The sequence below is a fragment of the Puma concolor genome, chromosome D2, assembly GCF_028749965.1.
Source record: "Puma concolor isolate L17-30 chromosome D2, mPumCon1.1.hap2, whole genome shotgun sequence".
Taxonomy (NCBI): Eukaryota; Metazoa; Chordata; class Mammalia; order Carnivora; family Felidae; genus Puma; species Puma concolor.
Window position 1 is genome coordinate 60,155,204 of NC_141677.1, and position 27,179 is coordinate 60,182,382.

General features: G+C 45.0%; 1 protein-coding gene across 2 annotated transcripts; it reads left to right on the top strand.

The window, feature by feature from the left end:
- Positions 1-58: 58 nt before the first annotated feature.
- On the top strand, positions 59-19,660 carry HIF1AN (hypoxia inducible factor 1 subunit alpha inhibitor). Of its 2 annotated transcripts, XM_086680650.1 has the most exons (9): positions 61-281; positions 4,608-4,840; positions 5,122-5,372; positions 8,832-8,980; positions 11,389-11,534; positions 12,368-12,474; positions 12,885-12,948; positions 13,179-13,289; positions 14,097-19,660. In XM_086680650.1, exons 2-9 carry the CDS (start codon positions 4,664-4,666, stop codon positions 14,139-14,141), a joined length of 1,050 nt encoding a protein of 349 aa, XP_086536776.1. In that variant the 5' UTR covers positions 61-281; positions 4,608-4,663; the 3' UTR covers positions 14,142-19,660. The 2 variants fall into 2 exon arrangements, with proteins under 2 accessions (XP_086536777.1, XP_086536776.1); XM_086680651.1 differs by lacking the exons at positions 12,885-12,948; positions 13,179-13,289; positions 14,097-19,660 and adding an exon at positions 12,578-12,864 and having other exon boundaries at positions 59-281.
- Positions 19,661-27,179: the final 7,519 nt, after the last annotated feature.

The following is a 27,179-nucleotide window of genomic DNA, read 5'->3' on the forward strand; positions in this document are numbered from 1 at the left end:
CAAACGCGACGAGGGAAGCCTGCAGTGAAGGAAAGTCTTAAGGGTTCAACAAGGGCGGGGCTTAAACTGTGTCGGGAAGCCACAGGGAAGATGACCGAATGGATAGAGACAGAAAGCTAGAAGGAGAGAAAATGAATTAAGTCACTACTTTGATATTTCATATTATCGTGTCCCTTTCTCCGTCAGGGGACTCAGACGCTTACAAGGGTAATGGGGACTCAACCCGAGCATCTCCTGTGGACAGCTAACCTACCCGCCCCGCCCCCCCAGGAGTAGTACACGTAAGATGAGTCCGCCTTAATTTCTTCTCTGCTTGCCCTTTTCCTCTCCTTCACTGACACGTTCTCCTTTCATCCCCAAAAGTGATTATTCCTCAAATTCAGCCCTTGGTCTTCCTTGTTCTTGTTCTGTTCTGCAAATCGTTCGATCTTCACGTACAGGCATGGTGCAACACACATCGGCCCCAAATTCGCTCCTCAGTTTTACTTCGTGTTTACACTTGAATGTCCCAGTCACCTCAATCCAACAAATGTAAAACGAATCCTAGCACCAGAAACAGCTCTTCCCAGACTGGCTAAAACCTCAGATCGGCTAGGACTTGTATTAAATAGATTTCAAGCAGGACGGACCACAGTTGCAAACACTCGCTTAACAGAAGAATGGGGGATATTATCATGTTTGCATGTGAATATGTTTTCACTTTCACATAAGCGGGATTTGCATAATTTACGCAATATAAATGTGCACATATCTCCAGCAACTTCTGGTATGATCACTGTTTTGGAGCAGAATCCATTATTATAGACATTCTCAAATATATATTACAGCAATAAAATTATATGAACTATTTGACATATAAAATTGGGGGAGGACTACTTCATAGCAACTTGCCCTCTTGTAAATGAGCATCTCTAGTTGATGTTCAAAATAATTGTACAATTCCTGCATTCATTCAAAGCAAGCCCTGATCTAATTGGGTCCAGAAACAGAGCTGTTCTGATTTATTTACTTATTTTTATCATGATATAATTCATATAACATAAAAGTCATCCCTTTGAAGTGTGCAATAGGGGCGCCTGGCTGGCTCAGTCGGTTAAGCGTCTGACTTTGGCTCAGGTCATGATCTCATGATACCCTGCGTCGGGCTCTGTGCTGACAGCTCAGAGCCTGGAGCCTGCTTCGGATTTTGTGTCTCCCTCTCTCTCTGCCCCTCCCCTGCTCACACTCTGTCTCTCAATAATAAATGAATGTTAAAAAAAATTGTTTTAAAGTGTAACAATAAAGTGATTTTTGGTATATTTACAAAGTTGAGCAATCATCAGCACTAATTCTAAATCATTTTCACTACCCCCAAGAGAAACCCTGTCCCTGATAGTGTATTCCCCCACCCTCTGGCAACACTAATCTGCTGTCTGTCTGGATGGATTTGCCTATTCTGTACATTTCATATAAATGGTATCATGCAATATGTAACCTTTTGTGTCTGACTTACTTCACATAGCGTAATGTTTTCAAGGTTTGTCCATGTTGTAGCATGTGTCAGTTCTCCATTCCTTTTTATGGCCAAATAACATATGGATACACAACCTTTTGTTTATACAGTGGTCAGTTGATAAACATTGGGGTTATTTTCACTTTGAGATTATTGTGAATTATGCTGCTGTGAACATTCCTGTACAAGTTTTTGTGTGGATGTATGTTTTCAATTCTCTTTGCTATATACCTAGCAGTAGAATGGCTGGATTAAAAAAAAAAAAAAAAGAATTTCTGGATCATAGGATAACTCTATCTTTAGCTTTCTGCAGAACTGCAAAACTCTTTTTCAAAGAAGCTGTACCACTTTACATTCCCACTAGCAGCATGTAAGGGTTCCAATTTTTCCACATTATCACCAACATTTGTTCCTGTCTTTTTTATTATAGCCATTCTAGTGTCCAGGAATGGTATTTCATTGTGGTTTTGATTTGCATTCCCCTGATGACTACAGATATTGAGCACCTTTTCATGTGCTTATTGGCCATAGTATATCTTTGGAGAAGTGTCTATTCAAGTCTTTCATCCATTTCTTAATTGGGTTGACTTTTTATTGCTAAGTTGTAAGAATTCTCTACGAATTCTAGAGACAAGTCACTTATCAGCTATATGATTTGTAAATATTTTCTCCCATTCTATGCATTGTCTTTCTACTTTCTTGATGGTGTCCTTTCAGACCGTTTTTTTGTTTTTTTTTTTTAATCCTGGAAGGTGTTGGAATTTGTCAAAAGCTTTCTCTGTCTATTGAGATGATCATGTGATTTTTTTTCTTCTATTAATACGGTTAATTTTCAGATGTTGAACCAACATTGCATCCCTGGAATAAATCCTACTTGGTCATGGTATTTAATCCTTTTTGATATAATGCTGGATTTGGCTTCCTAGTGTTTTGTTGGGGATTTTTGCATCTATATTCATAAGGGATATTGGTCTATAGTTCTTTCTTCTTGTGATATCTTTGCCTCATTTAGGTATCAGGATAATACTTTCCTCATAGTTGGGGAGTGTTCCCCTATTTTTTGGAAGAGTTTGTGAAAGAGTAATGTTAATACTTTTTAAAATGTTTGGTAGGATTTATCAGTGAATCCATTTAGTCCTGGGCTTTTCTTTGTGGAATGTTTTTTTATTCCTATTTTAATCTCTTGTTGTAAGTCTATTCAGATTTTCTATTTTTTCTTAAATCAGTTATGATAGTATGTGCCTTTCTATGAATTTGTCTATTTCACATAGGTTATCTAATTTTTTGGCATACAATTGTATATAGTGTTCCCTTGCACTCCTTTTAATTTTTGTGAAGTCAGTAGTAATGACCCTTCTTTCATTCTTGATTTTAGTAATTTGAATCTTCTTATTCTAATTTATTTTTAATTCCCAAGTTTACATATTCAATATACTCTTGTAAAAATACAAATATGCAGATAAAACTTGGGTCTTGGTTGGCACCCACAACCCCAAACCCTCCACAGAGGTAACCCCATTATCAGTTTGGTGTAGCATAGTTACATGCAGCATAATTACATAGTTAAGCTAGTGTATTAGTTTTTTATTGCTGCATAACAAATTACCATAAATTTAGTAGCAGCCCTAAACAACACCAATTAATTATGTCACATTTTCTATGAGTCAGAAGTCCAGACACAGTTTAGCTGGGTCTCAGCTCAGGGTCTCACCAAGTTGATCTTAAGGTATTTGTGGGGGCTGTTGTCCTCATCTGAAACTCTGTGTTTTTTTTCCAAGCTCAGTGGTTGTTGGCAGAATTCAGTTCCTTACAGTTGCAGGACTAAGGTCCCTGCTGTCTTGCTGGCTGTCAACCAGGAGACTTTTTCAGCTTCTAGAGCCTACCTGCCGTTCTCTGCCACAAGGAGTTTACTCCTTCAAATCCAACAGGAGAGAACTTCTTTGGCTTCAAATCTTCCCAGCTTCTGTCACTGCCTTCTAGACCCTGATTGGAAGAGTTAGAGTTATTGAGTCAGGCCCACCCAGGGTCAATCTCCCTTTTGATGAACTCACAGTGAACTGATTAGGAACCTTAATTACATTTTTGCTATATAACATAACCTCATTGAAGGAATGATACCGTACCATATTCATAAGATCTGCTCTTATAAAACGTGTAGGGCACGTACACGATGGGATAGAAATCTTTGGATCCATCTTAGAATTTGGCCTCCCAGAACTGGCCGTAAAAACTGTCTAAATAAGCAATAGAAGTCATTGAGAAGGCCTTTTATAACCAATACAAATTGTTGGAAAATGTGAGACGCTCATGGTTGGCCATTAGTAATAATCTTGGTTCCGTGGCAGAAACATCTTTCAATGGGGCACCTGGGTGGCTCAGCTAGTTAAGCGTTCAACTCGATTTTAGCTCAGGTCATGATATCACTATTGTGAGATTGAGCCCCACGTCAGGCTCCACATTGTAAGTGCAGAACTTGCTTGGATTCTCTCTCTACCTCTCTCTCTGCCTCTCCCCTGTTCTCTTTCTCTCTTAAAAATAAATAAATGGGCGCCTGGGTGGCTCAGTCAGTTAAGCGTCCAACTCTTGGTTTTGGCTCAGGTCATGATCTCATGGTTCATGAGTTCGAGCCCTGCATGAGGCTCTTTGCTGTCAGCACAGAGCCCGCTTCAGATCCTCTGTCCCCCTTCCTCTCTGCCCCTCCCCTGCTTGGGCTGTCTCTCAACTTGCCATATTATCTTTTGTTTAGGCCTTCAGAGCAAACTTTGCCCAACATCTATCAATCTGCCTTTCCCTTCTGACTTCCTTAGGTCAAGGGTTGGCTTCTCTCCCCATCCATGACTGTAAAGTTTAAAGCCCCATTAAATTGGCCTCCTTCTCTGCTTCTTGTGTAGACTTGGGCACACTGAAGCAGAAATAATATTTTGTGGATTGAGTAACCAGGTGATCACCCCTATTCAGTAGGTCTAACCTCTGGGCCCCAAGTCTTCAGGGGCGGAGCTTAGTGTGTAGAGCTGTAGGTCACCATTAGGAGGAGCTCTCCCCAGGCCCCGGTTCCGCTTCCTTTGTGTCTCCGGACCGCTCTCTCTCGAAGTCATCTCTATGGTTTCCGTTGTAGTTTATCCGGAATAGGCGGAGCTTCCGGTTCCGGTGGGGCAGTCTGTAGCGAAGGAGATGGCGGCGACAGCAGCGGAGGCCGTGGCCTCGGGCTCTGGAGAACCTCGGGAAGAACCTGAAGCCCCCGGTCCAGCCTGGGATGAGTCCCAACTGCGCAATTATAGCTTCCCGACCCGGCCCATCCCGCGTCTGAGTCAGAGCGACCCCCGGGCGGAGGAACTTATCGAGAATGAGGTAGGGGGCGGGGCCCCGCCCGAAGGGGGAGGGGGAAGGGACCAGGTTGAGAAGAGAGGTCAAAGGTGAATGGTGATGGATGTGGGGGACTGGCTGGGCTGTCGCCTAGAACCTAAGGGAAGATGGAGAGGGAGGCGAGGAAACATGGGCCTTAAGGGGTTCGCGCTTGTTCACAGTAGAAATTATTTTGAAGTGGGAAAGTTTTTGGAGTCATGAGACAACAATGCACCAAATCCTTGGGATGACTTCATTTGTTTTTTTCACTTGGTTTTTCCACTTAGGAGCCTGTGGTGCTGACAGACACAAATCTTGTGTATCCTGCTCTGAAATGGGACCTTGAATATCTGCAGGAGAACATTGGCAACGGAGACTTCTCTGTGTACAGTGCCAGCACCCACAAGTTTTTGTACTACGATGAGAAGAAGATGGCTAATTTCCAGAACTTTAAGCCCAAGTCCAACAGGGAGGAAATGAAATTTCATGAGTTTGTTGAGAAACTGCAGGATATACAGCAGCAAGGAGGGGAAGAGAGGTAAGTTCCCAGATCATGATTTCCCACTGAATCTGGGGCATCCATTTTCCTTTCTTGTAGCTGCTTGAGCATATAGAGGAGTTGGATGAGTTCTCTAGCTTGAGAGATGAGAGAATTTATTAGATTTGAATCGGAACTCTGAAGTTCTTCGTCGTCTTTACAAGTGGGAGAGTTGCCTGGAAGGGTCAGATAGGTGAACAAAGCGAGTGAAATTGTTTAGATGAAAACTACAGTGAAGTTGAATGCATATGCCCTGTTCATAGTGAGAAGTCATTACTTGACTCTTGTTTCTATTTGGGAGTGCAGTTTCAGGGTTTGCCAGATACTCTCATTTTTCAAGAAAAGCCAGAAATCAAGATTTTTACTTAAATGTTTGTTTTTTTTGTTTTTTGGTTTTTTTTTTTGACTTTTAAATGTGGGCAACTAATTCACATTTTTGTTTTTTGTATATGTTTTTATATTAAATTTTTTTTATTAAGTTTATTTTTGGAGAGAGAGAAAGAGCGTGTGTGCACACATGCTGGGGATGGCCAGAAAGAGAGTGAGAGAATCCCAAGCAGGCTCCGTGCTGTCAGTGCAGAGCCCAGCACGGGGCTCAAATGCAGGAACCGTGAGATCATGACCTGAGCCAAAACCAAGAGTCAGGTGCTTATAACTGACTGAGCCACCTAGGTGCCCCTAATTCAAATTATTAAAAATGCTGCGGGGGGGGGGGGGGGGGGGGGGAGGGGGGTTGGGACAAGCAAAAACAACTCAATTGGATTTAGCCCTGAGATTGCCAGTTTGTATTCTGTGTCCTAAAATATTGGGCTGGCTGGGGACTGTTGAAACTGGAACGTTTTATAGATTTTCATGATTCTGGGGTGAAGGATATCAGGATCCACTAGATTAGGGAAGATCAGATTCAATGGGGGAGGGGTTGATACAGATTTTCATATTGTACTAGAGATAGCAAACACAAGACACACACAGAAGTGACTCTTTCTCCTCTTATTCTAATATGCGAAATGAAGACAGTCTCTGAGGTAGGTCCCAGACAGAATTCAGTTCCATGCTATAACATTGTTTCTAGGAATTGTTGTCACTGAGTATGTCATGGTGAATGATATCTCTGTCGCACACTTGGTATCCAGCTCTGGGTTCCTCTTTAGTCTCCTGCCTCAGTTCTTTTCCTCTTTGTTAGCAGCATATGGCTGAGTGAATGGATTCAAAATATCTTTTTTTTTTTTTGGCTTCCTGATACTTTGCAGTTATCTTAATGATAGAACTTTAACCAAAAAGAGTTTCCAAGATCTCAACCATGATTGATCTGTTCTTTATGTCTTACAAAGGCTGCTGTACCTGAATCATCTTGTACATTAGTTTCTTCAGATTTAACATAGCGTGTACATGTGTGTGCATACATCCACACATACCCCAACGTTTGGAGAGAGGGCGTTTAAGTGGTGCTGGAGTGTAATTCCACTAAATGAACATTTGTACTGGAAGGAGCTTGAAATTAGACACATGTGCACACATGCTGGGGAGGGGCAGAGAGAGAGTGAGAATCCCAAGCAGGCTCCTTGCTCTCAGTGCAGAGCCCAGCGCGGGGCTCATACGGAGGAACTGTGAGATCGTGACCTGAGCTGAAACCAAGAGTCAGGTGCTTATAACCGACTGAGCCACCTAGGTGCCCCTAATTCAAATTTTTAAAATTAGACACTTTAAGTTTCTTACTTCCCTTAGGGGGAGCAGTTTGCCTAAGTATAAACTATGAGTGTAGTCTGTACTTTATGGGTGATTCAAGGAAAATTTCTTTCTTTGTGCAAGTTCTGCCACACCAGCTGACTTTATCACCAGTCAACTCCATTGTGTAATTGTACGGGTTGTTAAGGTTCTAGGAATTCTGAGATTCCTCTTTGAGCTCTTTTGACCATTTACTGTTCAGCTATAATAGGAATTGCTTGGATTCACATTTGGTGAGTGTTCTGCCTCTTTCAAAGTTACTTGGCAAAATTTCTATATGAATATATATTTTATAATCTCTGGAGAGAGTCTGAAGGTTACATTCGAGTCTTGAGGGTTCCTTGTCCCCCAAAAGATCACTAGTGTTTACAACTTGTCAAGATTTCTAGTTAATATTGTCTTAAACATCCTGGTTCTAGGCACTGAGAAACTTTTGAGCCTTTTTTTTTTTAAGTTAATTTATTTATTTTGAGAGACAGAGACAGAGAGTGGCCGGGGGAGGGGCAGTGAGAGAGGAGGAGTGAGAATCCTAAGCAGCACAGAGCCCGACATGTAGCTCATGTCCTGAGCCAAAACCGAGTTGGACGCTTAATCCACTGAGCCACCCAGGCACCCAATGTGCCTTTTGAAGTAATGGTCTCAGGACTAGGATGGGGCTTTTGCATTTTGTCTTCATGTTTGCCCCTTTATTAATATTTCTTGTGGGGCTTGATCACGTGTGTCTGGGTTTTCGTATCCCTTAAGTAATTTCTGATCTTCCACAGTGTATTAGGAGCCCTGGGTCTGCAGAAAACCTGATGAGGCCTTCAGCTGTAGAAGGCTACTACAGAGAGATGGCTCAGGTAGTTAAGATAAACTAGGGTTCAAGCCAGAGTCAATGACTTGAAACAGCAGAGGTTTATTTAGCTTTATAACAACAATAGTCATGCTGCATTTCCATCCACACTTCATGTCGAGGTTCTGCTCTTACGTCTTTTTTTTTCAGTTTGGGACCCAGATTGCCCCAGCAGCTACTATCTGAAACCTTGTAGTTGTTTAGCAGAGAGAAAGGGATGTGGTGGTAGTGTATGCTCGTTCTTCAGATTACAGTTTGGAAGCAACACAAGTCATTTTTGCGGACATTTAGTTGGTCAGAGTAAGTTAAATATGCAAGCTTGGCTTCAAGAGGGGTACAGAAGAATTAACTCTCCCACAGGGAGGGAACTAGCTCTTGGTGAACAGTAATACGATTTACTATAATGCCCATCCAGGGCCAAAGAGGATGTCTCAGGCCCAGAGAGTCTGTGGAACAAGGCTGATTAATCATTCTAGACTCTATGAGTAGGCTTTGAGGAATCTATGCAATTCTGTGTGTATGTGCATTTTTATGGAAACCTTCCCTAGATTCTTAGATTTATGCTGTGACCACCAAGGGTTGAGAATCACTTCTCAAGGGCTCCTGGCTGGCTCAGTTGGTAGAGCACGCAACTCTTGTGAATTCAAGCCTCACATTGGGCATAGAGCTTATTTTAAAAAAAAGAATCACTTCTTTGAAATATAAGTTTGGTGTTGAACAGAGCTCAGAGAAGGATAGGCAAGGATTCAGTTTTCAGAGAATCTGTCTTGGTTAAGATTTGCATGACTGCAGCTGTTCTGTGGGAGGTGCAGGTGTGGATTTGGATTTCCAGGTGTGGAGAGGCCATGTCAAGGGACTGTGTACGTGCACTAATGGGATCTTCTTCTCGGGGAACATAGGTTGTATCTGCAGCAAACGCTCAATGACACCGTGGGCAGGAAGATTGTCATGGACTTCTTGGGTTTTAACTGGAACTGGATTAATAAACAACAGGGAAAGCGTGGCTGGGGACAGCTGACATCCAACCTGCTGCTCATTGGCATGGAAGGTAAGAAATCTTTCAGAAAGCAGCATAGCTTAGAGTCGTACAAACCTGATTTCAAGGCCTGTCTTCACCAGTCATTTGCTTTATGACTTTGAACGAGTCACTTAACTTTCTTAAACTTCAGCCTTCTTACCTGTAAAAGGAACATGATAATATTTTATAAATAACTCTAAAGATTCAATGAGATGATGTATGTTAAGCAAGTAAGCTTGTTTCATGCACTGGAAAAAGAAAATGAGTTCTTTTCCCTTCCTCAGTTGCTTCACGAGTGTGTACATTCAGATATTAGGGATCTTCCTGAAAAGGTTGCTGTTCTCTATTTGATCTGTCTATATTCAGAAGATTTTTATCCCAGTAGAAGAGGCAAGCTTATTTTTTCAATATAAATTGAACCTTATCTTTTGAATGTTAATATATTTATGGAATTAAATTCAAAAGGTATAAACAGGTGTGTAATGATAAATTTCTATTCCACTCCTGTTTCCCAGCCTCTTGTGTTGCTCCCTGGAGACATCTGCATGTTATTAGTTGCTTGTGTATCCTGCTAGCTGATTTTATGCATACACAAGCAAATATGTGAATACGTTCTTTTATTTTCTTACTCATTTGAATAAAAGGAGAAGCCTTTGAACTCCAGTCAGAAGAAGGAGAGCTGCTTACTGGCTGGGGTCGTTGTCTCATTCTTATTTTTATTTCTGGCACTAGCTGAAGGCCAGGCCCATAGTAGGTATTTAGTAAATGGTGAATAATTTGTATTGAACAAGAAAGTAATTATTTGTTGTCCTTCACCACTGGGCTCTGAAGTCTCTTCTCCTCCTTTGATTGTCCTTTCTTCAGTTTTGGATTCTTTGCTGCCAGTATTAATAAAGATTTCTAGCATTGCAGCTTATGGATTGTATCCTTAACCTGCCCCTTTGAAAGCAACTCTTGACTGACCTGGCAGGAGCCAGTTGTAGTTTACTTAACTAGGAGTTTTGCTGCTGCCTTCTTGTCCTTTGGTAGAGTACACAGAAGCGGATCCCTCAGGTAGAGATGAGAGAACAAATCTTTGACGATGCACATGAACTCTCAGCATGTCAGAGGGCGACTGTCTTGGCCCACCCAGGCTGACCTGGGGAGTGTTTTCTAACCTTCATGCTCTGCAGAGGACCCCTCAGCTCCCAAGGATTGTGCAAAGAATAAACAACAGATGAGGTCCCAGTTACAAAAGAGTAGATGGAGCATATATACACTAAGGCAGAAGTAATTCAAGGTGGCATTTTATTTTATTTTATTTTATTTTATTATTTTTTATTTTTATTTTTTGAGAGAGAGAGAGAGAGAGAGCGCGCGCACGCACAAGTGAGGGAGGAACAGAGAGAGAGGGAGACACAGAATCTGAAACAGGCTCCAGGCTCTGAGCTGTCAGCGCAGAGCCCGATGTGGGGCTCAAACCCAAAAAATGTGAGATCTTGACCTGAGCTGAAGTTGGACACTCAACCAACTGAGCCACCCAGTGCCACAAGTTGGCATTTAAAATTATTAGCCTTAGGGGCGCCTGGGTGGCTCAGTCGGTTGAGCGTCTGACTTCGGCTCAGGTCATGATCTCACAGTTTGTGGGTTCGAACCCCGCAGCAGGCTCTGTGCTGACTGCTTGCTCAGAGCCTGGAGCCTGTTTCAGATTCTGTGTCTCCTCTCTGTTTCTCCTCTCTGTCCCTCCCCTGCTCACACTTTGTCTCACTCTGTTTCTCCAAAGTAAGTATAAAAAATAAAATAAAATAAAGTTATTAGCCTTATAAAAATTATACAACACTCTTCAGGAATCTGATATACTCTCCCGATTCCTTTATGAGAATTAACAGCCCCACTGTTGCTCTAAGAAGTGTTGCATCCCGTAGATGTGTTGAAGTGGGAGCAAAGATTGAGAATCTTTGAGCTCCAGAAGAGCTACTCCAGGCAAATACATACTCATACAACTTGGAATGACCGGTTAATCCCATCAAAGAAGTTATGTGTGTGTTGTTGATCCCAGTCATTTCGGTTGTTTCTAACTCTTAGTTTGCTACTCTTGAATTCTTACCATAGTCAAGAAAGGTACTAGCATGCACAGTATATTACTTTGCCAGACTTGTATTATCTTGATGCGCTGCTGCTTCTAGTAAGGACAGAAGCATCATTTATGAAAGTTTGCTTTGCTCCAATTTATGGTGAACTCTTAGCCAGTGATGGTTTCTAAACAACTTACTACCCACTGAAAGTGCAACACCTAATTTGCTGAGAGTTGTAATTGCAGTCTCCCTGATTCTGCTTGAAATTTTGATTGGGAACCCTTAGCTGAGAGGGCAGACTGGGTTTCTCCAGCATTGGGCCTTGTGTTTCAGCCTATGCAGTAGAGCCAATGCTCTGAATAAGACCTGTCTTTCCTCCCACAGGAAATGTGACACCTGCTCACTATGATGAGCAGCAGAACTTCTTTGCCCAGATAAAAGGCTATAAGCGATGCATTTTATTCCCTCCGGATCAGTTTGAATGCCTGTACCCATATCCTGTTCATCACCCATGTGACAGACAGAGCCAGGTGAGCTTGTGTGGTCTGAGGAGGGTATAGGACTCCTTTGGGATACAAGGTTGGCATGTTTTTCCCCTTCCCCATGGATAAACTCAGGATAATTTTACAGTATAGCTCACATCATCCAGGCCCCTGTGGTGATCCCAAATGTATATAAGGATAAACAGTCCTGTTGCAATTCTGGAGGGCAAACTCCATCACTGATGCTGTGGACTCTGGTTACCTTGTTTGAATGTGTATGTCTCCACTGGGTTTAATAATTGTTTTCTGTTGTCGTGGATACTTGTTCTTTTTGATAAGGAGAAGGGTGAATAGAATTGAGATATATCACTTACTGTCTTTCCTGCATCTAAAAGAAGTATATGGTTGATTTTATGGCCAACCAGAGAGGTCCTCTCCTTTCTTGAGAAAACTGCCTAGCCACTTAACGTAGGAGTTTTTGCTGGCTAGAACGTGTGTGTGGGAGAAAGTTTCAGAAGGTCTGGTTGAAGGATGCATCCTTAATTCCTCATATTGGCAGGCCATGAGTAGGTTTTCTGACTTGCAAACTATGGTGATTGGCTTCTGATCTCAGGAGCACTGAGGCCCAGGATTCTTTATCACTTAATCTTTGAGCATGGCCTGTCATAACATTGTTTTTTGAGAGAGAGAGAGAGAATGTGTTTAATGTTTGTATGATATCTTCTGTCAGGTATGAATTCTAAACACGTCTTTTTTTCTTAAAGCCATCTTTTTTTTTTTTTTTTTTTTTTTTTTTGACTACCAAACTAGTACATCATAGTTAATAATAAAGATTTGGTGATTGACTGATTTTTTTTTTTTCTTTCTCTTGAACCTCTCAGGTGGACTTTGACAATCCTGACTACGAGAGGTTCCCCAATTTCCAGAACGTGGTTGGTTATGAAACAGTGGTTGGCCCTGGTGATGTTCTTTACATCCCAATGTACTGGTGAGGAGGGGGCTAGGACTGGGGGCTTCTTGGGAGCTTTCTTTCCCATTCCCTGGAAAACTGTATTTTGTCCCTTCTGAGTTGTGGCAGGATTGGTCCAGAGGAAGGTTGGCATATCCAGATGTGAGCGTACTGAACATGGAGGAAATGACAACCCTCCCTGTCTCTAGGACAAGATGACAATTCCTCAGGTCAAAAGAGATCCCAGAGGCTTGAGGCTGGAGAAACTGTTCTTGGCTCTTTTGTATTTGGAGACTGAACACCACTGCCTCTGGTCCCGGGTGTGTTTCACAGAATAAGTGTAACGATAACGTCCTTGTTATTTGCCCTAGCTGGAATTTACCACTTTTTTCCATTCCTCTCTCTAAAGAATATTGGTGGCAAACAGGAGCATGTTTATTTTCTTGCAGGTGGCATCACATAGAGTCATTACTAAATGGGGGGATTACCATCACTGTGAACTTCTGGTATAAGGTGAATATGGGTTTTTTCCCCCTAGATGGGATTGGGGTGAGGTAGGTGTAATAAATGATTTGGGGGCAGGGTGGGGAGGTTCGCTATCTCTGCAAGTGACTCCCAGGTCTTTGGGGAGATGAGGGATGGGATTGAACTGGGCTTCTTAAAAGGGAAGAAGCTTCTAGAATGGTGGGTTACACTGAAGCCTGCTGCTAAAGGCATTTCCTGAGCTGCTGCTTCCTTTGCAGGGGGCCCCCACCCCTAAGAGAATTGAATATCCTCTCAAAGCCCATCAGAAAGTGGCCATAATGAGAAACATTGAGAAGATGCTTGGAGAGGCCTTGGGGAACCCACAAGAGGTATGTGGCTGCCCCAAGGTGGCACTCCTGTGGCCCAGTGGGCAGAGTGACCAAGAAAGTCAGGATTGGTGTCACGTTCTCCATAGCTCCTCTGTTTCAGTGTCTGGTGTCCTTTCTCTCCATAGAGGTTATGGGTGTGTTCAGAAAATCTTTGTTTTCTGGTGAGAGCTGGGCTTGACTGGTGGATCAATTATAATCTGTTCCATGCTAGTGGTAATGTTCCCCGTGGGGCTTGTGTGCCAGCTGGGGACCCCTGAGGGGATTCTTCTGGAACGGAAAGCGAGCAGTAAAGCATCTCCTCACATTCTCCCAGCTGTGCCAAGGCTGCTCTAGGTAATGTTGAGACCTGCTTCCCACACAGGTGTGCCAGTGGCCCATTGGGTACCCAGGGGAGGTATTTGTAATGCTCTTGCCTTCTTCCTGTGGATAGCCTCAGCATGCAGAGGACCTGTGGGATTGGGAGGTGGCACCAGCCCCAATTGCAGGTGACCGTTTCAGGATACAGAGGCATTTAACCTTCTTAAATCACATTTAAGAAACATGCAGGCACTCTTGGGTGGCTCCTCTGACCTGTCAGTTTGGTGCTGCTTATAAGGTATTGTGAGAGGGAAAGTATTACAAGATGGACCCAGAGGAGGGGACCATGTCCTGGAATATTTTCCAGGAAGAGAGTAGGTTAGAGGGTTTTAAAGATTGAAAGCCTTGTCCCTGCCCTTGGCTGGACATCGAATGCCTCCAGACACACCACGTCTGGTTCCAGGGCCAGGGGACAGGCAGTTCTGACTGGCTCCTCATGTCTCTTCACAGGTGGGGCCCTTGTTGAACACAATGATCAAGGGTCGATACAACTAGCCTGCCAGGAGTCGAGGCCTCCTGCCAGGTGACTGCTAGCCCGTCCACACCGCTTCATTGATGAGGACAGGAGACTCCAGGCGCTAGTATTGCACGCTGCACTTAATGGACTGGACTCTTGCCATGGCCCTGGAGGCAGGTGTTTGGGGCAAGGCAGGGTGGTTGGCACTCCACTCCCATTTGGAGGGACTTCTTGCCCTTGCCTCTGTGCCCCAGCATCTTCCCTCTCTGCCCCCTAAGGTCCTGCATTCAGTGTGTGGAGTCCCAGCTTCTGGTTGTCATCACATCTGTGTGTGTCAGTCTGTCACCCTCAGGATGTGTGTGCGTGTGTGTGCATGCACACGCATGTATGTATCTGTTTCTTGCTTTCTCCTGGGTCAGGATGGCGCTGCTGGCTCTCAGCCCTGTCTCCTGCAACCTCAGTGCCTCAGCCTGAGAGAGAGGAGATGGTCTTGGACGCCCACCACACCTGGGCTGCAGGGCCAGAGCTCTCCTGACCATCAGGTCAGTCTGCCTCCTTCCAGTTTTCGCAGAGTCAGGCTCTAGGCTGGGTGGGAATGGCCACCGGGACTCTTCGTGGGGAAAGTGAGAGGGAGGTTTGCCTCTATGAGCCTAGGTAGGCTTCCTGTGAGAGAATTAGACAAGGTTCTGACTCGGACCTTTAAGCTCAAGCCATACATAGAAAACAGCCTTGGGATACGAGAACCAAGGATTGTGTATAAGTTCCAAATTGCAGACACATACAGCTTCTCTCTTTCAGCACCAGCTCTTGGCTCCCTGTGCTGAGTACCAAGGGAGTCCTCCTGTAGTGGCTTCTCTAGGTTCTAGGGGTATAAGCCTCTGTGGATGTGTGTGTGGTGTGTGTGTGCATGCGTGTGTGTGTCCACACTGGCCTGCCTCTCTGCTTACCAGGTTTCTCCACTGCTTAACCTTGTCCAGTGGGACAGACAGTGTGAGCCCCAGGGAAGTACCGCCTGACCTAGCCTAAAGCTTTTACACTTAGTTTTAGCCATTGGACACTCTTCGGGTCTCACTGCAAACTGCCTGAGGCTGACTGGCTAGAGCGTCCAGGCCCTGTGACCCTCACTCCCCAGGCCACGTCCTCTTCTGCAGTCCTTCCTGGCTGAGTAGATGAAATGGGGTCAAGCTTAGGCAGCTAACTTGCCACTGTCATCCACCTCAGGGCAAGGACAAAAATGTAGCCTTGCCTCTTAAAGCCAGCTCCTCTGCCAGACCCCACTGTAATGTTCCACAAACACTCTTGAAAGTCAGGGCAACCGATGGAGCACAGAAGTGGAATTTTTTTTTTTTTCCTGTTCATTGTTACTTGTGGGAACCCGTGTCAGGGCCGCAGCTTATAGCTGGGCACTGCACCACTTGAAGGGCCATCAGTCACATGACTCAGTGGAACTGGGGCCCCTGGAATTGGGCAGTGTGGTGGCCCCTGTGTCTTCTCACCTCCAGTCCCATCTCCATGCCCCTTCTTCCTGGAAGGAAAGAGGAGCTGGAGTTGGAAAACTGATTTTATCCCCCCCCCCTTTTTTTTTTTTTGCCAAAGGTTTACTTTCAGTGTCTGAGCTGTGGCTCTAAGTCCCGAAGCTCAGTTTACAGTTACAGCGCACTGATGGACTGAGAGGGTGTGTGTATGTGTGTGTGCATCTGTGTATGTATTTTGGGGAGGGGCGTCTATTTGTAGTGCCCCATTCTGGGGTTCTCTGATGCAGCTTGGGTGCGCAAACACGGTACCTTCTCAAGTGTAGTTCTTTCAAATATAGCCAATGCTGGAAAATATGATTGCAGTGATCTCCATCCCTCTATCTCTTTTGGGAAAGAGGAGCACAGCAAAGAAAATAAGGCAGACAGATGATAAACTTGACCACAGTCAAACTTTGAAAGATTATTTTCATTCTCCTTAGCAGGTCTGCTGCATTCCTGGCTCAGCCCTCAAAGATGAGGGTGACGTACGGCAGGAGGCATGTGCCACTCAGCTGGTCCTTGCTGGGTGCTGTGCTGACACAGGTCTGACCTAAGGCTCCCAAGGGGGAGGATCCTTTATAGGATTGGTCCTGATCCATGGATAATATAATAGTGACCCTGATAGTTAGACACCTGCCTAGTGCTCTTATCTTGTTCCTCACCATCTTGCAAGGTGGGTATTCTCATTTCACAGCTAAAGAGATGGGTTCAGAGCAGTTTCAGTGATTAATGGCAGTAAGGATTTAAACCTAGTGCTATTTGGCTGCAAACCCCCTGCTCCCTTTCCACCAAATTGTTAGTTCTCCTACCTTTCCTCCTCCTCTGCACTACAAGCCATCCTCGGATCTCACCCCGCTGTGCAGTGCCCAAGAGGATGCATGAGATACAGTTCAGGGTAAAAGCTCTTCTGGGCTCCAGCTAAAGACTTGGGAAAACTACTGGGAAGCCCTGTTCTGAGTGCAGAGTACTGGGAGGAGCTGTGGGGAAATGGAGTTCTAGACCCTAGTGCATTATTTGTGTGTCCTTGAATGGGCCCCATAATTTCTCCCAGCACACGTCTGCACCTATGAGATTGAAGATTCAGTTCTAGATAATAACTAAGAACATTGATTCATGTTCTGCTGCTTCCATTTGCCCCAAGGAAGAGATCTAGGCTCCTTCCCTCACTTACCTAGATTAGGGCTGTTCGGGCTCAAATTCTACTTGCAGCTGAGGAAACTTACCTGCTCTGTTGCTTACTCCTGTGCTGGCCAGCAGTGTAGAGGCAGACACACCAAGGGAAGGTGGGCCTTTGGGCCTGAATGGAGGTCAGCCATATTGCAGGCTCCCATTTTTATACCAGCAGGTACACGGGAAACTACTCTTTTGTGAAGTCAAATATTTGTTGGGGGGTTGGAGTTCGGGGGGGGGGGGGGCTGTTCTGGGCATCAGTTGAGCAGATGCCCAGGATGCCTGGGGGAGACCAGCTTCCCATACAAATCAGAGCTCTAAATTACAAGGTTTTTACCAATGCGAACAGTTGGGGGAAGTCGTCTGCTCTCATTTGCGTAATGGTTTCTGTCACTGGTGATTAGACACAGGATGAAGGAAAAGAAATTTGACAATTAGGAATGAGCGATCATTAATCTGAATCTGTTAGGAGACAGAGAGGGGAAGGATCCTTATCGGTGGGCCAGCCCAGTGTGGGGAGGCCCTCCCTCTGCCCCCAGAGACTCTTGGGCCACGTACCCTTTCCTTGTTTCCACAAGCCAACGGAGCTGATATTTCTTGACAGGCTAGGTGGGCCCAGTCCCCAGCCTGAGGTGGATACAGGAATGGACACGTATAGGCATGAGCCATCAGAGAGAGAGAGATGAGTGTCAATTGCAAGTGATAGGGCAAAGGATAACGACAGAATAGTTGTGACATGCTTGCTGTTTGTGGAAAAATTTTTTAATTCAACACCCCAGATACCCTTCTTGTGACAAGTATTTGTTATATTCTAACACTACAGGGTGTGGAGAAAACCTAGTTTTTATCCTGTAGGAGCTTCTACTTAGTTGGAGGGGAAACCACATGAAACAACCAGCGGTTATGAAGCCATGAATCGTGCGCCCTTGTGAGGACAAGATGAGAGATTGTTGACAGATGAGGAAGATCAGTAGAGAGCAAACCTCTGGGCTACCCAGGGAGTAATGTTGATTCTTCCCCGTCAGTTCAGCCGTAGTAGTTGCGTGGAGGGCACTGAGGCCCCACCCAGATACGTGAACAGGTAATGAGATCACCTCCAGTGGGCTGAGTTATAAGGTGTGGAGATTCCCAACCTGGATCTTCCCAGGTCTCTGTGGTACCTGTGTTCATTCTTCCTCTGTCTTCAAACTTCAGGGACTGTATTAATTTGCACTAGTTGGTATTTGTTCCTCAGTTTTGTGACTTGTATGTGGTGGGTTCCTTAGATTAGAAGCTCCCTCAAAGATTGGGGAAAAGGGTGGTTCCTTGTCTCCTGTCAGAATGTGAACTTCGCAGACAGGACTGTTTCTCTTCCTTGATAAGTTCCCTACCTCTGTGGCTTCTACCCTTCCAGATCGGATGCAGAGTTTAGTAGGGCTGCAGGGAATGGCCCTCAGTGACTAGTTTTACCCAAATAGGATGGATGCCGGGGTGCACTGAGAAGTGGCTCATGGGGTTCCAGGGGCCCTGGCCTTTCAAGCCTGTTCTTGTCCTTCCCTGGGACCTTCAGTGCTCGTTCTCCAGTCCCTGCTGACTTCTCTGGTGTCCTCTCAAGCTTCCTGCATTGAAGAGATGTTCCAGTTTCCCTTTTCAGGGCTCCTCCCGTTTCTCCTACTCAGCCTCCCTCTGTCCAGTCTCCACCAAGAGCCTTTTTCCTGAACGGGCGTTGCCCTCTCTTCAAAAGCCACGTCCATGGCTGCAAGTGTTGGGATAGAGTTTCTCTAGGATCCCTCTCCCTGGGATCAGCCCTGAGCATGTTTGAGTCATCTTCTCTTCTGACCTGCAGTTAGTCTGTTTGTTCTGTGCCTATTCTGCCCACGTAGCATTCCTTTGTTTGTTCTGTGTAGCCTGTTTAGCTTTTCTAACTCTGGTGGCTCTTCTGCTAGTCTTCAGCCGTCTGTTTAGTCCTCACAGGTCTTGGGGTCCTTAGTGGAGACTGAGCACTTTTGGTGCGTTTTTAGGGGACGAGGCCTTAGACACTAGCAACCGTGAGGCCTGAGGATCTATGGCCAGTGGTGCCTCCAAAGATGGGTGAGGGGAGGGTACCCAGAGTCTTGGATAACGGAGAATCATGAGGAGGGATTGGGTAGGAGAATCCCCAGGAGTGGGGTCAGGCCTGGCAAGCCAGGGTGGAAGAAGCAGAGTTTTGTGTTTCCATCTGAATGCATCTGTGTGCCTTACGGTCCAGCAAGCAGTTCAGGGATTGTGGTCATCTTGTGGATGTCTCCTGGTCTGTGGTGTCTTTGGCGATGCTCTGAGTCACCAAGTTTGGCTGATCTCCGCATTTCAGCGCTTGCTGGGACGGAAACAGCATGTTGAGTAGTTTTGTGTCTGGAACGAAGGTCTTAGATGAGACAAGCCACGGAAGCTGGGATAGCAGGTGAGGGAGCAGTGGTCAGCTTACCCAGATTGTCTTTTCCATTCCTCCAAGTGTTTAGGCACAAAAACTGATTAAAGAAGTGAAAAAAACTAGGCCTTGCCTTCTTCCCCACCCGAAGTCTGGGTTTTAGGTAGTATTTTGGGAAGGGGCATGTGTCCTTACCTTCCAATAGAAGCAACCTAGCATAGTGTTTTAAAGCATGGATTTTGGAGTCAGATGTGTTTGGTTCTGGTTCAGATTTCTAGCTTTGCCACTTATCAGCCAGGTTTGACCTTGTTGATTGAGTTTACCTCTCTGAGCCTCAGTTTCCTCAATTACAATAATATGTGTGGGGGGCGAGGGGGAGTGTTGAAAATATCTACCTCAGGGTTGTTGGATTAACTGAAACGATGTTTGTAAAGCTTTAGCACGTACCTGGCAAGCACTTAATAAATGGCTGTGGTGGTGGTGGTTACGTTTATTATGTGACTTATTCAGAAACTTTATTTCAGTGATTTGTGAGCAGATTTCCAGTGATTTTTTTTTTTTTTCCTCTCTCAAGAAAACCATAGGAAAGAACAAGGAACATGCCCTGGAGACACCCACATCGAGTCGCAGGCAGACAGAAGGGCTTTGGTACCCAAACCTGTCCTAGAAGGAGGGAAACAGGGAAATGCCTGATGCCTTCTGTCTAGACAGCCAGACTTTACCACTCTCAACACCAGCCCAAGGCCAGGGTGAGAAGTCATCAGGTATGAGCTCTCCTTACGCTATGTGAGGAGTGAGGGCATCTGAAAGAGTTTCCATCACCCCTGTAGAAGCTCTTGCCAGTTTCCTACTGTGAGACACCAAGGCAGTCAAGTCCAACCTCCTTGGTTCAGTTTTATTCCATGCCCTTCACTGTATTTAAATTATATGTGTATTAAGGTAGCTCTGGGGTAGAGTGGCTTTTAGAAGAGAATCCAGAAAAATACCAGACTAGAATCTTAACAGCTACCATTTGTGGAGTGCCCTGGAGCATTTCTGTTCCAGACCCGTTGCTAGTTTGTGCTTGTGTGCTCTCAGTTCAGTGGGGGCACCAACCAGGCAGTTAACATTACAGATGTGCAAAGGAGAAGCTAGGTGTTCACAGCAGGCTTCCTGCAGGAAGTAACATGGGCTAAGCCGATATCTAGAAGTTAACCAGAGGTTGGGGAGTAGCGAAAGGCATACCTTTCTTCTTTGGCTTCTCTCCCAGTTCCCAAACAAACCCTCTGCTCCTCCATGTTTAAGGGTTCTGTTAATAACACCTAGAAAGGAGCCAGGTGATGGACCCTAAAAGAAGAAACCCTTTGGTTAGCCACAGAAATCTTTGGAAATCATTTTGGTGGCTGGCCCAAGTTTGTCCTGGAGTACAGATGGATTGGACTTGCTCCCTTGTAACCTTTCCACTGTCCTCTTTCTCAGAAATCTGTCTGCATTCTGGCCTCTGGAGCCACTCTGCCACCCTACTTGGAAGAGATGCTGGATACTCAGAAGTCAGCCCGAGGTATATTCTGGCTGCCTGGAATTCTCAGCTTCTTCCACACTGACATCCTCCTGATTTCTTAGGTTTTGTCTCCCACTTTGAGCCACTCCCTTCCTCCCCACTATGAGCTGAGCCTCTCTGTAGTGCCCCCTCTGTAGCCACACACAACCTCTTGCCTCTAACCTTGGTCCCCAGCCCCATGGGTGAAGAAGACCCCTCTTTAGCTTGTGCCAAGTCATTCCTGGACTATAGGCCATTCTGTAGTTGCTTTGCATTCACCTCTTCACTTCTAGATTTCTTTGGCTCCGGGCCCTAAAAGCCTTCTCTTTGGTCCTTAAGGGCAGCTCTACTCCGAAACCCAAAATGTAAGCTATATCTGGGCTAGGTTTTTATTACCTCTCCAATATAAAGTGTATAATGCAACATAGGGTAGTGATTGAGAATGAGGGCTCTGCATACCTGACTTTGAATCCTAGATCTGTCATTCTATATGACCTTGGGCAAAATGACAGACTGCTTGTAACTCCTTTATATATATGGGGATAACTACTACGTGTCAAGGCTGTATGAAATACGGTTTGTAAAGAAAGGCTTAGCAGAGTGACTATTTGATAGCAAGCCTCAGCCCTTCTGTCTTTCAAAGGCTTCACCTCTTTCTCATCTAGCTTTCCAACAGGTCCTGCTTCCAGTCTCAGGGTAAGTCTAGTTGTCAACTCATGAGCAGAGCAGAGATATGAACTTTCCTGCTTATGTTATGAGTCCCTGCCCCTTCTCGGTGACCTGATTCACAGGACCCTATCACACCACCATCACTGGGAAATGGTCTTCCAGAATCTCTCTTCTATAATATTAAAACAATGGCAGTGACAGTAGAAAACGTCAGAACTGCTGCCAAGGGGTAAGAGGCACTGAAGGTGTGTGCAAGCTGGAGGCATAACAGGCAGGGACTTTGAGGCAAGGAGATTGGTGCAGAGGCCACCATACTAGTTGAAAGGCAGCAGGACCATGGACTTTAAGGTTCCCTCTAAGTTTTCAAATAGCTTTTGACAGTGGTGTTTGAGCAACATCCTACCCACTTTATAGTCAGTGTGTGGTCCTTAATCTCACAAGGGTTTGTGTGATGTCTTAATAAGAATAGAGAAATTAGATGTGCCTCCCGGGTTTGAAATCCCTATTTGCTGCTTCCCGCTTCCATCCTTAGGTGAGTTGAGGGTTCTTGGTCTTGGCTGCTTCACCTGTGAGGGCTGGGAAATAGCACGTGGCTTGCAATGTTGTTACACGAGTACGTGGGAATGTTGTAAAAATACCCAGTTCAGTGTGGGCACTTAGGAAGTGGTTTATTATGAAGACCCGGGTGTCTTTGAACAGTGTTCAGTTAGTATTTGGAGAGAAGGAAACTGCTGGCAGCAGGGCCTTTTGGATCCTACTGACTCAGGATACCACGCCTGAAGCAGAATCTCACAGGAGATGGCTTGGTGGAAGAGCAAAATGGAAAAGATCATAAAGCTTTGGAAGAGCCTGAATGTCTGTGAGAGGAAGGGCTGGGGACAAAGGTGGTTTTGCCAGGATGGGGTCTTGGGGAACAGAAGCAGAGACCTAAGCTCTAGTTTACCACCTAATTCCCAGAAGGAGAGAGGAAATGGGACAGGAGAGTGTCTGTGGAGGACACTGGCTGAGTGAAAAGAAAACAAGATTCAAGGGCAGTGAACCTACATGTAGATGTACTTTTCACAGGCTGGTTGACTTTGAGCATGTTTGTGTCTATGCTTCAGTCTTCATATTTAAAATTGGCTAATACTGCTACTACCTTGCTTACAGTATAGATGGGACAGTTTACATGAAAATGCTGTCTAAACAGAGTACTATGTGTTTGTTGTTGGGTGGTTGTTAGGGTGAGGGTCTAGGAGAACGTTTCCAGAATGGATGAGTTACAGAATTGCAACAGTTCACAGATTAGAGCCTCCCACGATTTCAGGAGGAAGTAGTAAAGCAGCGTTTCCCACCAGTACACTGTTCTTTCATCCTGCCAATGTTTGACTAGGAAGGATTTTGATTAAAGAAGAAAAAGCAGTGTGGTGAGAAAGGGCAGTTTTGGAGTTGGCATGGACTTGAATCTTGGTTTTACCATTCCCAGCATTGAGATGGTCAGATAACTTACCATCTCTGAGTTTTGGTTTCTTAACAGGCCTCTTCATGTGGCTGTTGGGAATGAATGAGCTGCCTCACTGCCTAGTGCCTATCTAGTAAGTGCCCAGTAAATGTTTGTTCCCTTTCTTTCACTTCTTTTCCCCTTAGACAAGAAAGCTTCAGTTTACCCAGCATAAAAGGGTCTCAGTTATCCATACCTTAATAGGAACAAGTAATACCAGATTTCTAGGGTGAGATCAGTTGCCCTTTAAGGCAAGAAAAAGGCAAGGGAAGAATTGTGGAGAAGGGGGCACAATCCCACAGTGTTGGGGGTGCAGTACAGGGACTCTCATTATTGAGTTGGTACAGGGGTGGGTGAACAAAGGGTGACGTTGAGAGGTGAGAATTTCAAGAAAGAAGGTGGGTGCTGGGGCGCTTGGTTGGCTCAGTTGGTTAAGTGTCTGATTTCGGCTCAGGTCATGATCTTGCAGTTTGTGAGTTCGATCCCCGCATCAGGCTCTGTGCTGATAGCTGGGAGCCTGGAGCCTTCTTCGGATTCTGTGTCTCCCTCTCTTTCTGCCCCTCCCTGCTCACACTCTGTCTCTCTCTCCCTCAAAATAAATATTAAAACATATTAAAAAAAAAAAAAAGGTGGCTGCTGACTGCTAGAGGGAAAGCAATTCGAGCAGAGGCTGTATGGAGTGGAGGACAGAGTGAACTAAGGGTGAGAAGACCAGAGTTCTGCCAGGAGAACCTTAGGAATAGTGACTAAAAGTCAAAGTTATGAAGATGTCTTGCCTTCAACCAGCTATCATTTTAATACCTGTAAGAGTTGTGGTCCTCTCAGAAAGGAAGAATATAAAAAGAAAGCAGTTATCCTCAAGGTGGAAAGACATGTTGTTGTTTTTTAAGTAATCTTTATGACCAACGTGGGGCTTGAACTCACAACCCTGAGATCAAGAGTCACATGCTCTACTGAGTGAACCAGCCAGCTGCCTCAAGATGGAAAGACTTCTAGATGTTTTTAGAGCCAAGGATATGCATTACCCCAACCAGGGTATATGGTAGCCCAGTTGGGGTTCTGGTCTTCTATGAGAAAATGCAGTTAGGTACTGAAGAGCATAGAACTCAGGGATGATTTGAGTGGCCACCTCTTTAAATAATGGAGGTCCTTTGGTAGGGCTTTCCAGAGGCTACAAGTAGGACTTTCTGGGTCCCATCTTACAATTCAGTCACTGGTCCAACCAGAGTTTCTGGTTTACACCTTCAGCCATCTGAGAAGATGACCTCAAAACTATATGGGGCAGCATCAGTTGCCTCTTTGATAGGTAGGCACGCATCTTTTAGCACTGGAGGACTTAGAATGAAGGATAGTAGTGTTTAATTAAGAACATCAAAGCCACAGCATTACTACATTTGCTTTTAAGGAATCTATACTTTTTTTTTTTTTTTTAAGTTTATTTATTTTGAGAGAGAGCAGGCCAGCAGGGGAGGGGCAAAGAGAGTGGGAGAGAAAGAATCACAAGCAGCCTCTGAGCATTTGGTACAGAGCCTGTTGCAGGGCTCCATCTCACAATCACAAGATTGTGACCTGAGCCGAAATCCATAGTCAGACGCTTAACGACTGAGCTACAGAGGTGCCCCTGTGCCATTTGTATTGAAGAGTGTTGAGTAATTTATTTAGGCTTGAATCTTATGTTGAAATCTTGCTAAGTTTCTATATAGTTTTGGAACATTTTAAATGATTTAAGATTTGCTATATTTATAAACTTAATTTATTGGAGACATAATAAGTACTTGGGAAGGTTTATTTCAGTCAGATAAATGAAGTACTTGAGGAAATCAAATACATTAACCTTCCATTAAACCAAACTCCTTTGTTTTATAAGCAGAACTAAGGTTTATGTAACTCTGAAAGTTGAATATACCTTTTAAAACTAATATCTTAAAACTAATATTCTCTACACAAAAGTCACCCATATGGATATCAGAAAACTCAGGGAATGTAGTATTACCACAAAGCCAGGTCTTTAGCCTCTCCAAGTACCAGGTAACTGGCAGCAGTTAATATGGCCAACATGGGTCAAATCAGAAATACAGACATGTTTTTTTAAAGTTTTTTTAATTAGCATTTAAAATCAGTTTCCATCTAAAAAGCCAGATTTTGGCCTGTCTGGAAAATCAAAAGATCTGACAATAAAATTTATAGGACAATTGGCTGGAGCCGAGTAGCCACCACTCTTTTGGGGGTGTTCCTTCCAGTTTGCTATAGTCACTGTGTCTCTGGTTTGTCTGGTTTATCTCTAGTTTGTCTCATTTCTGTGACCTGTCTGGCCCCATAGATTTTTAAGCGTGTGACCCCTGAACTAGAGGTTCTGAGGTTTCCAACATCTGGTTCATAGCCTTGGGTAAGGGCTCAGGAAAAGTGCAGGCCCCAACCTCCTCTCTGTTCTTGTCTGCACTCCAGCTAGGCTGTCTTCCCATCTGGATTGGTCCCAGGACGGGATTCAGCCCCTCTAGGAAATATGTGAGAAATTTCCAGGCTCAGACTTCCCTGTTTTGCTGCTCTTTTCTATGACCAGACCAGTTCCAGGTCTTTTCTTGCCCAGACGTTTTGCCTAGGCACTTAAATCATGTCTCAGTTCTTGTGAATTTCCTGATCACCTTTATAATTTGGCCACAGCCTCACTTTGGTTTGGTGAGTGAGGGTTCCTCCTCACCCCCCGCCCCCCGCCCCCCGGGTTCTCTGCTTTAGATTATACCTGCTCTCTCTAGCCTGAGGTATGGAAGATTACTGACAGTTCAGGAGACATGAGAGGTGAGTTTTGGATTTTCAAGAGAAAGAGGCAGAGGCCAACCATAGTTTAGGGAGGCAACTAGTAGCTTTTTAGAGGAGGGAGGCTACTTCATATATGTGAAGGCAGAAGAGAAGACAGGAGAGAACTTAGGTGTGAGGATAGGGTCTCAGAAGGCACAGGGTGATAAGATAGGAAATGGCAATAGTTGCTTAAACTCAGGGAGATCCTGAAGCTCAGAAATATCTGCAGAGACAAGAGATACAGGAGGGAGCACCACTGGGGGCCTGTAATCTCCTAATGTTACAATTAAATAAATAGCACTATATACTTTGGAAAGAGGGCATAGTCATGATATTGGGGTCACAGCCTGGGGCAAGAGAAATTTCCACCAATGCAGCTGATAGCCTCTCCCAGTATCTGTAGACATAGCAGAAACATCTGAACCAAATGGTCATGTTGCTTGGTGAAGAGCCGGACCCAGTGAGAGCTGATTAATGGATCCGTGTCCTCCTAGGCCAGAGGGAAGTCTCCAGCAGCATGCTGTAGGGATCAGTCTGGGCCTGTGTCCTGTCTGACATTTTTATTGACAACTGACCAAGGCAGCAGGTTCATCAAGTTTGCAGGTGATAGAGCTGGGAGGGGCAGCTAATACTTTGCATGAGAGAGTCAGGATCCAAAATGATTTCAACAGGCTGGAACACTGGGCTGGAACCAACAAGATTAAATTTAACAGGGATAAATGTAGAGTCCTGCACTTAGGTTAAAACAAAATCAATGACATAAGTACTGGGCGGGGGGCGGGCCCAGCTTGACAGCAGTTCATGAAGAAAGACCTGGTTGGGGGGGGGGGGTGGTTAGTTGACTGCAAACTCAATAGGAGTCAACCATGTGATGTGACTGCTAAAACCTCTAATACAGTCACGAATTGCATTAACCAAAAAGCAGCCAGATCAAGGAAGGCCATCACTCCACTGCTTTCTCAGATTGTCAGGCCACCTCTGGAATACTGGGTCCTCTTTTCTAAAGGAGGTCAGTGACAAATGAGAATATTTTGACAAGCAGCCAGCATGGCCGTGGGCCTGACTACTGCCAGAAACTTTCTAGAAACTCGGGTGCTGAGCTTCTGGGATGAAGAGCAGGGGTGTATAATCAGAACCCAAACAAAGATACAAAGTGTATCTTGAGCACTTCTCTGGAGGTTGGGAAAAAATCTGGGAGTCTGCTTTCCTCCCATCCTGTGGGTACCCACAGACACTGGCCTGTGAGTCTCATCACAGGCCTTTCTTAGTCGGAGGACTAAGGGTTACTTCAGTGGGGTCTAGAATGGGGATCAGCATGGGAGTAAGTAGGAAATGGGGTAGTGAAGTGGGAAGGAAGCTGCACATTTGCATCTCCAGCACCTCCTTTCATCGTTCTCCCCCGGGATGTGCAGTCCCCATTTTGGTCACAAAGTGGCGCCCTCGCTCCACATGGATCCTGAGCCAATGGCGAGAGCGGAGTGGGTGGCCTGGCTGCAGCTGCACCTGCACTTTCCGCACTCCCCACTATGGGGAGCCCACGGG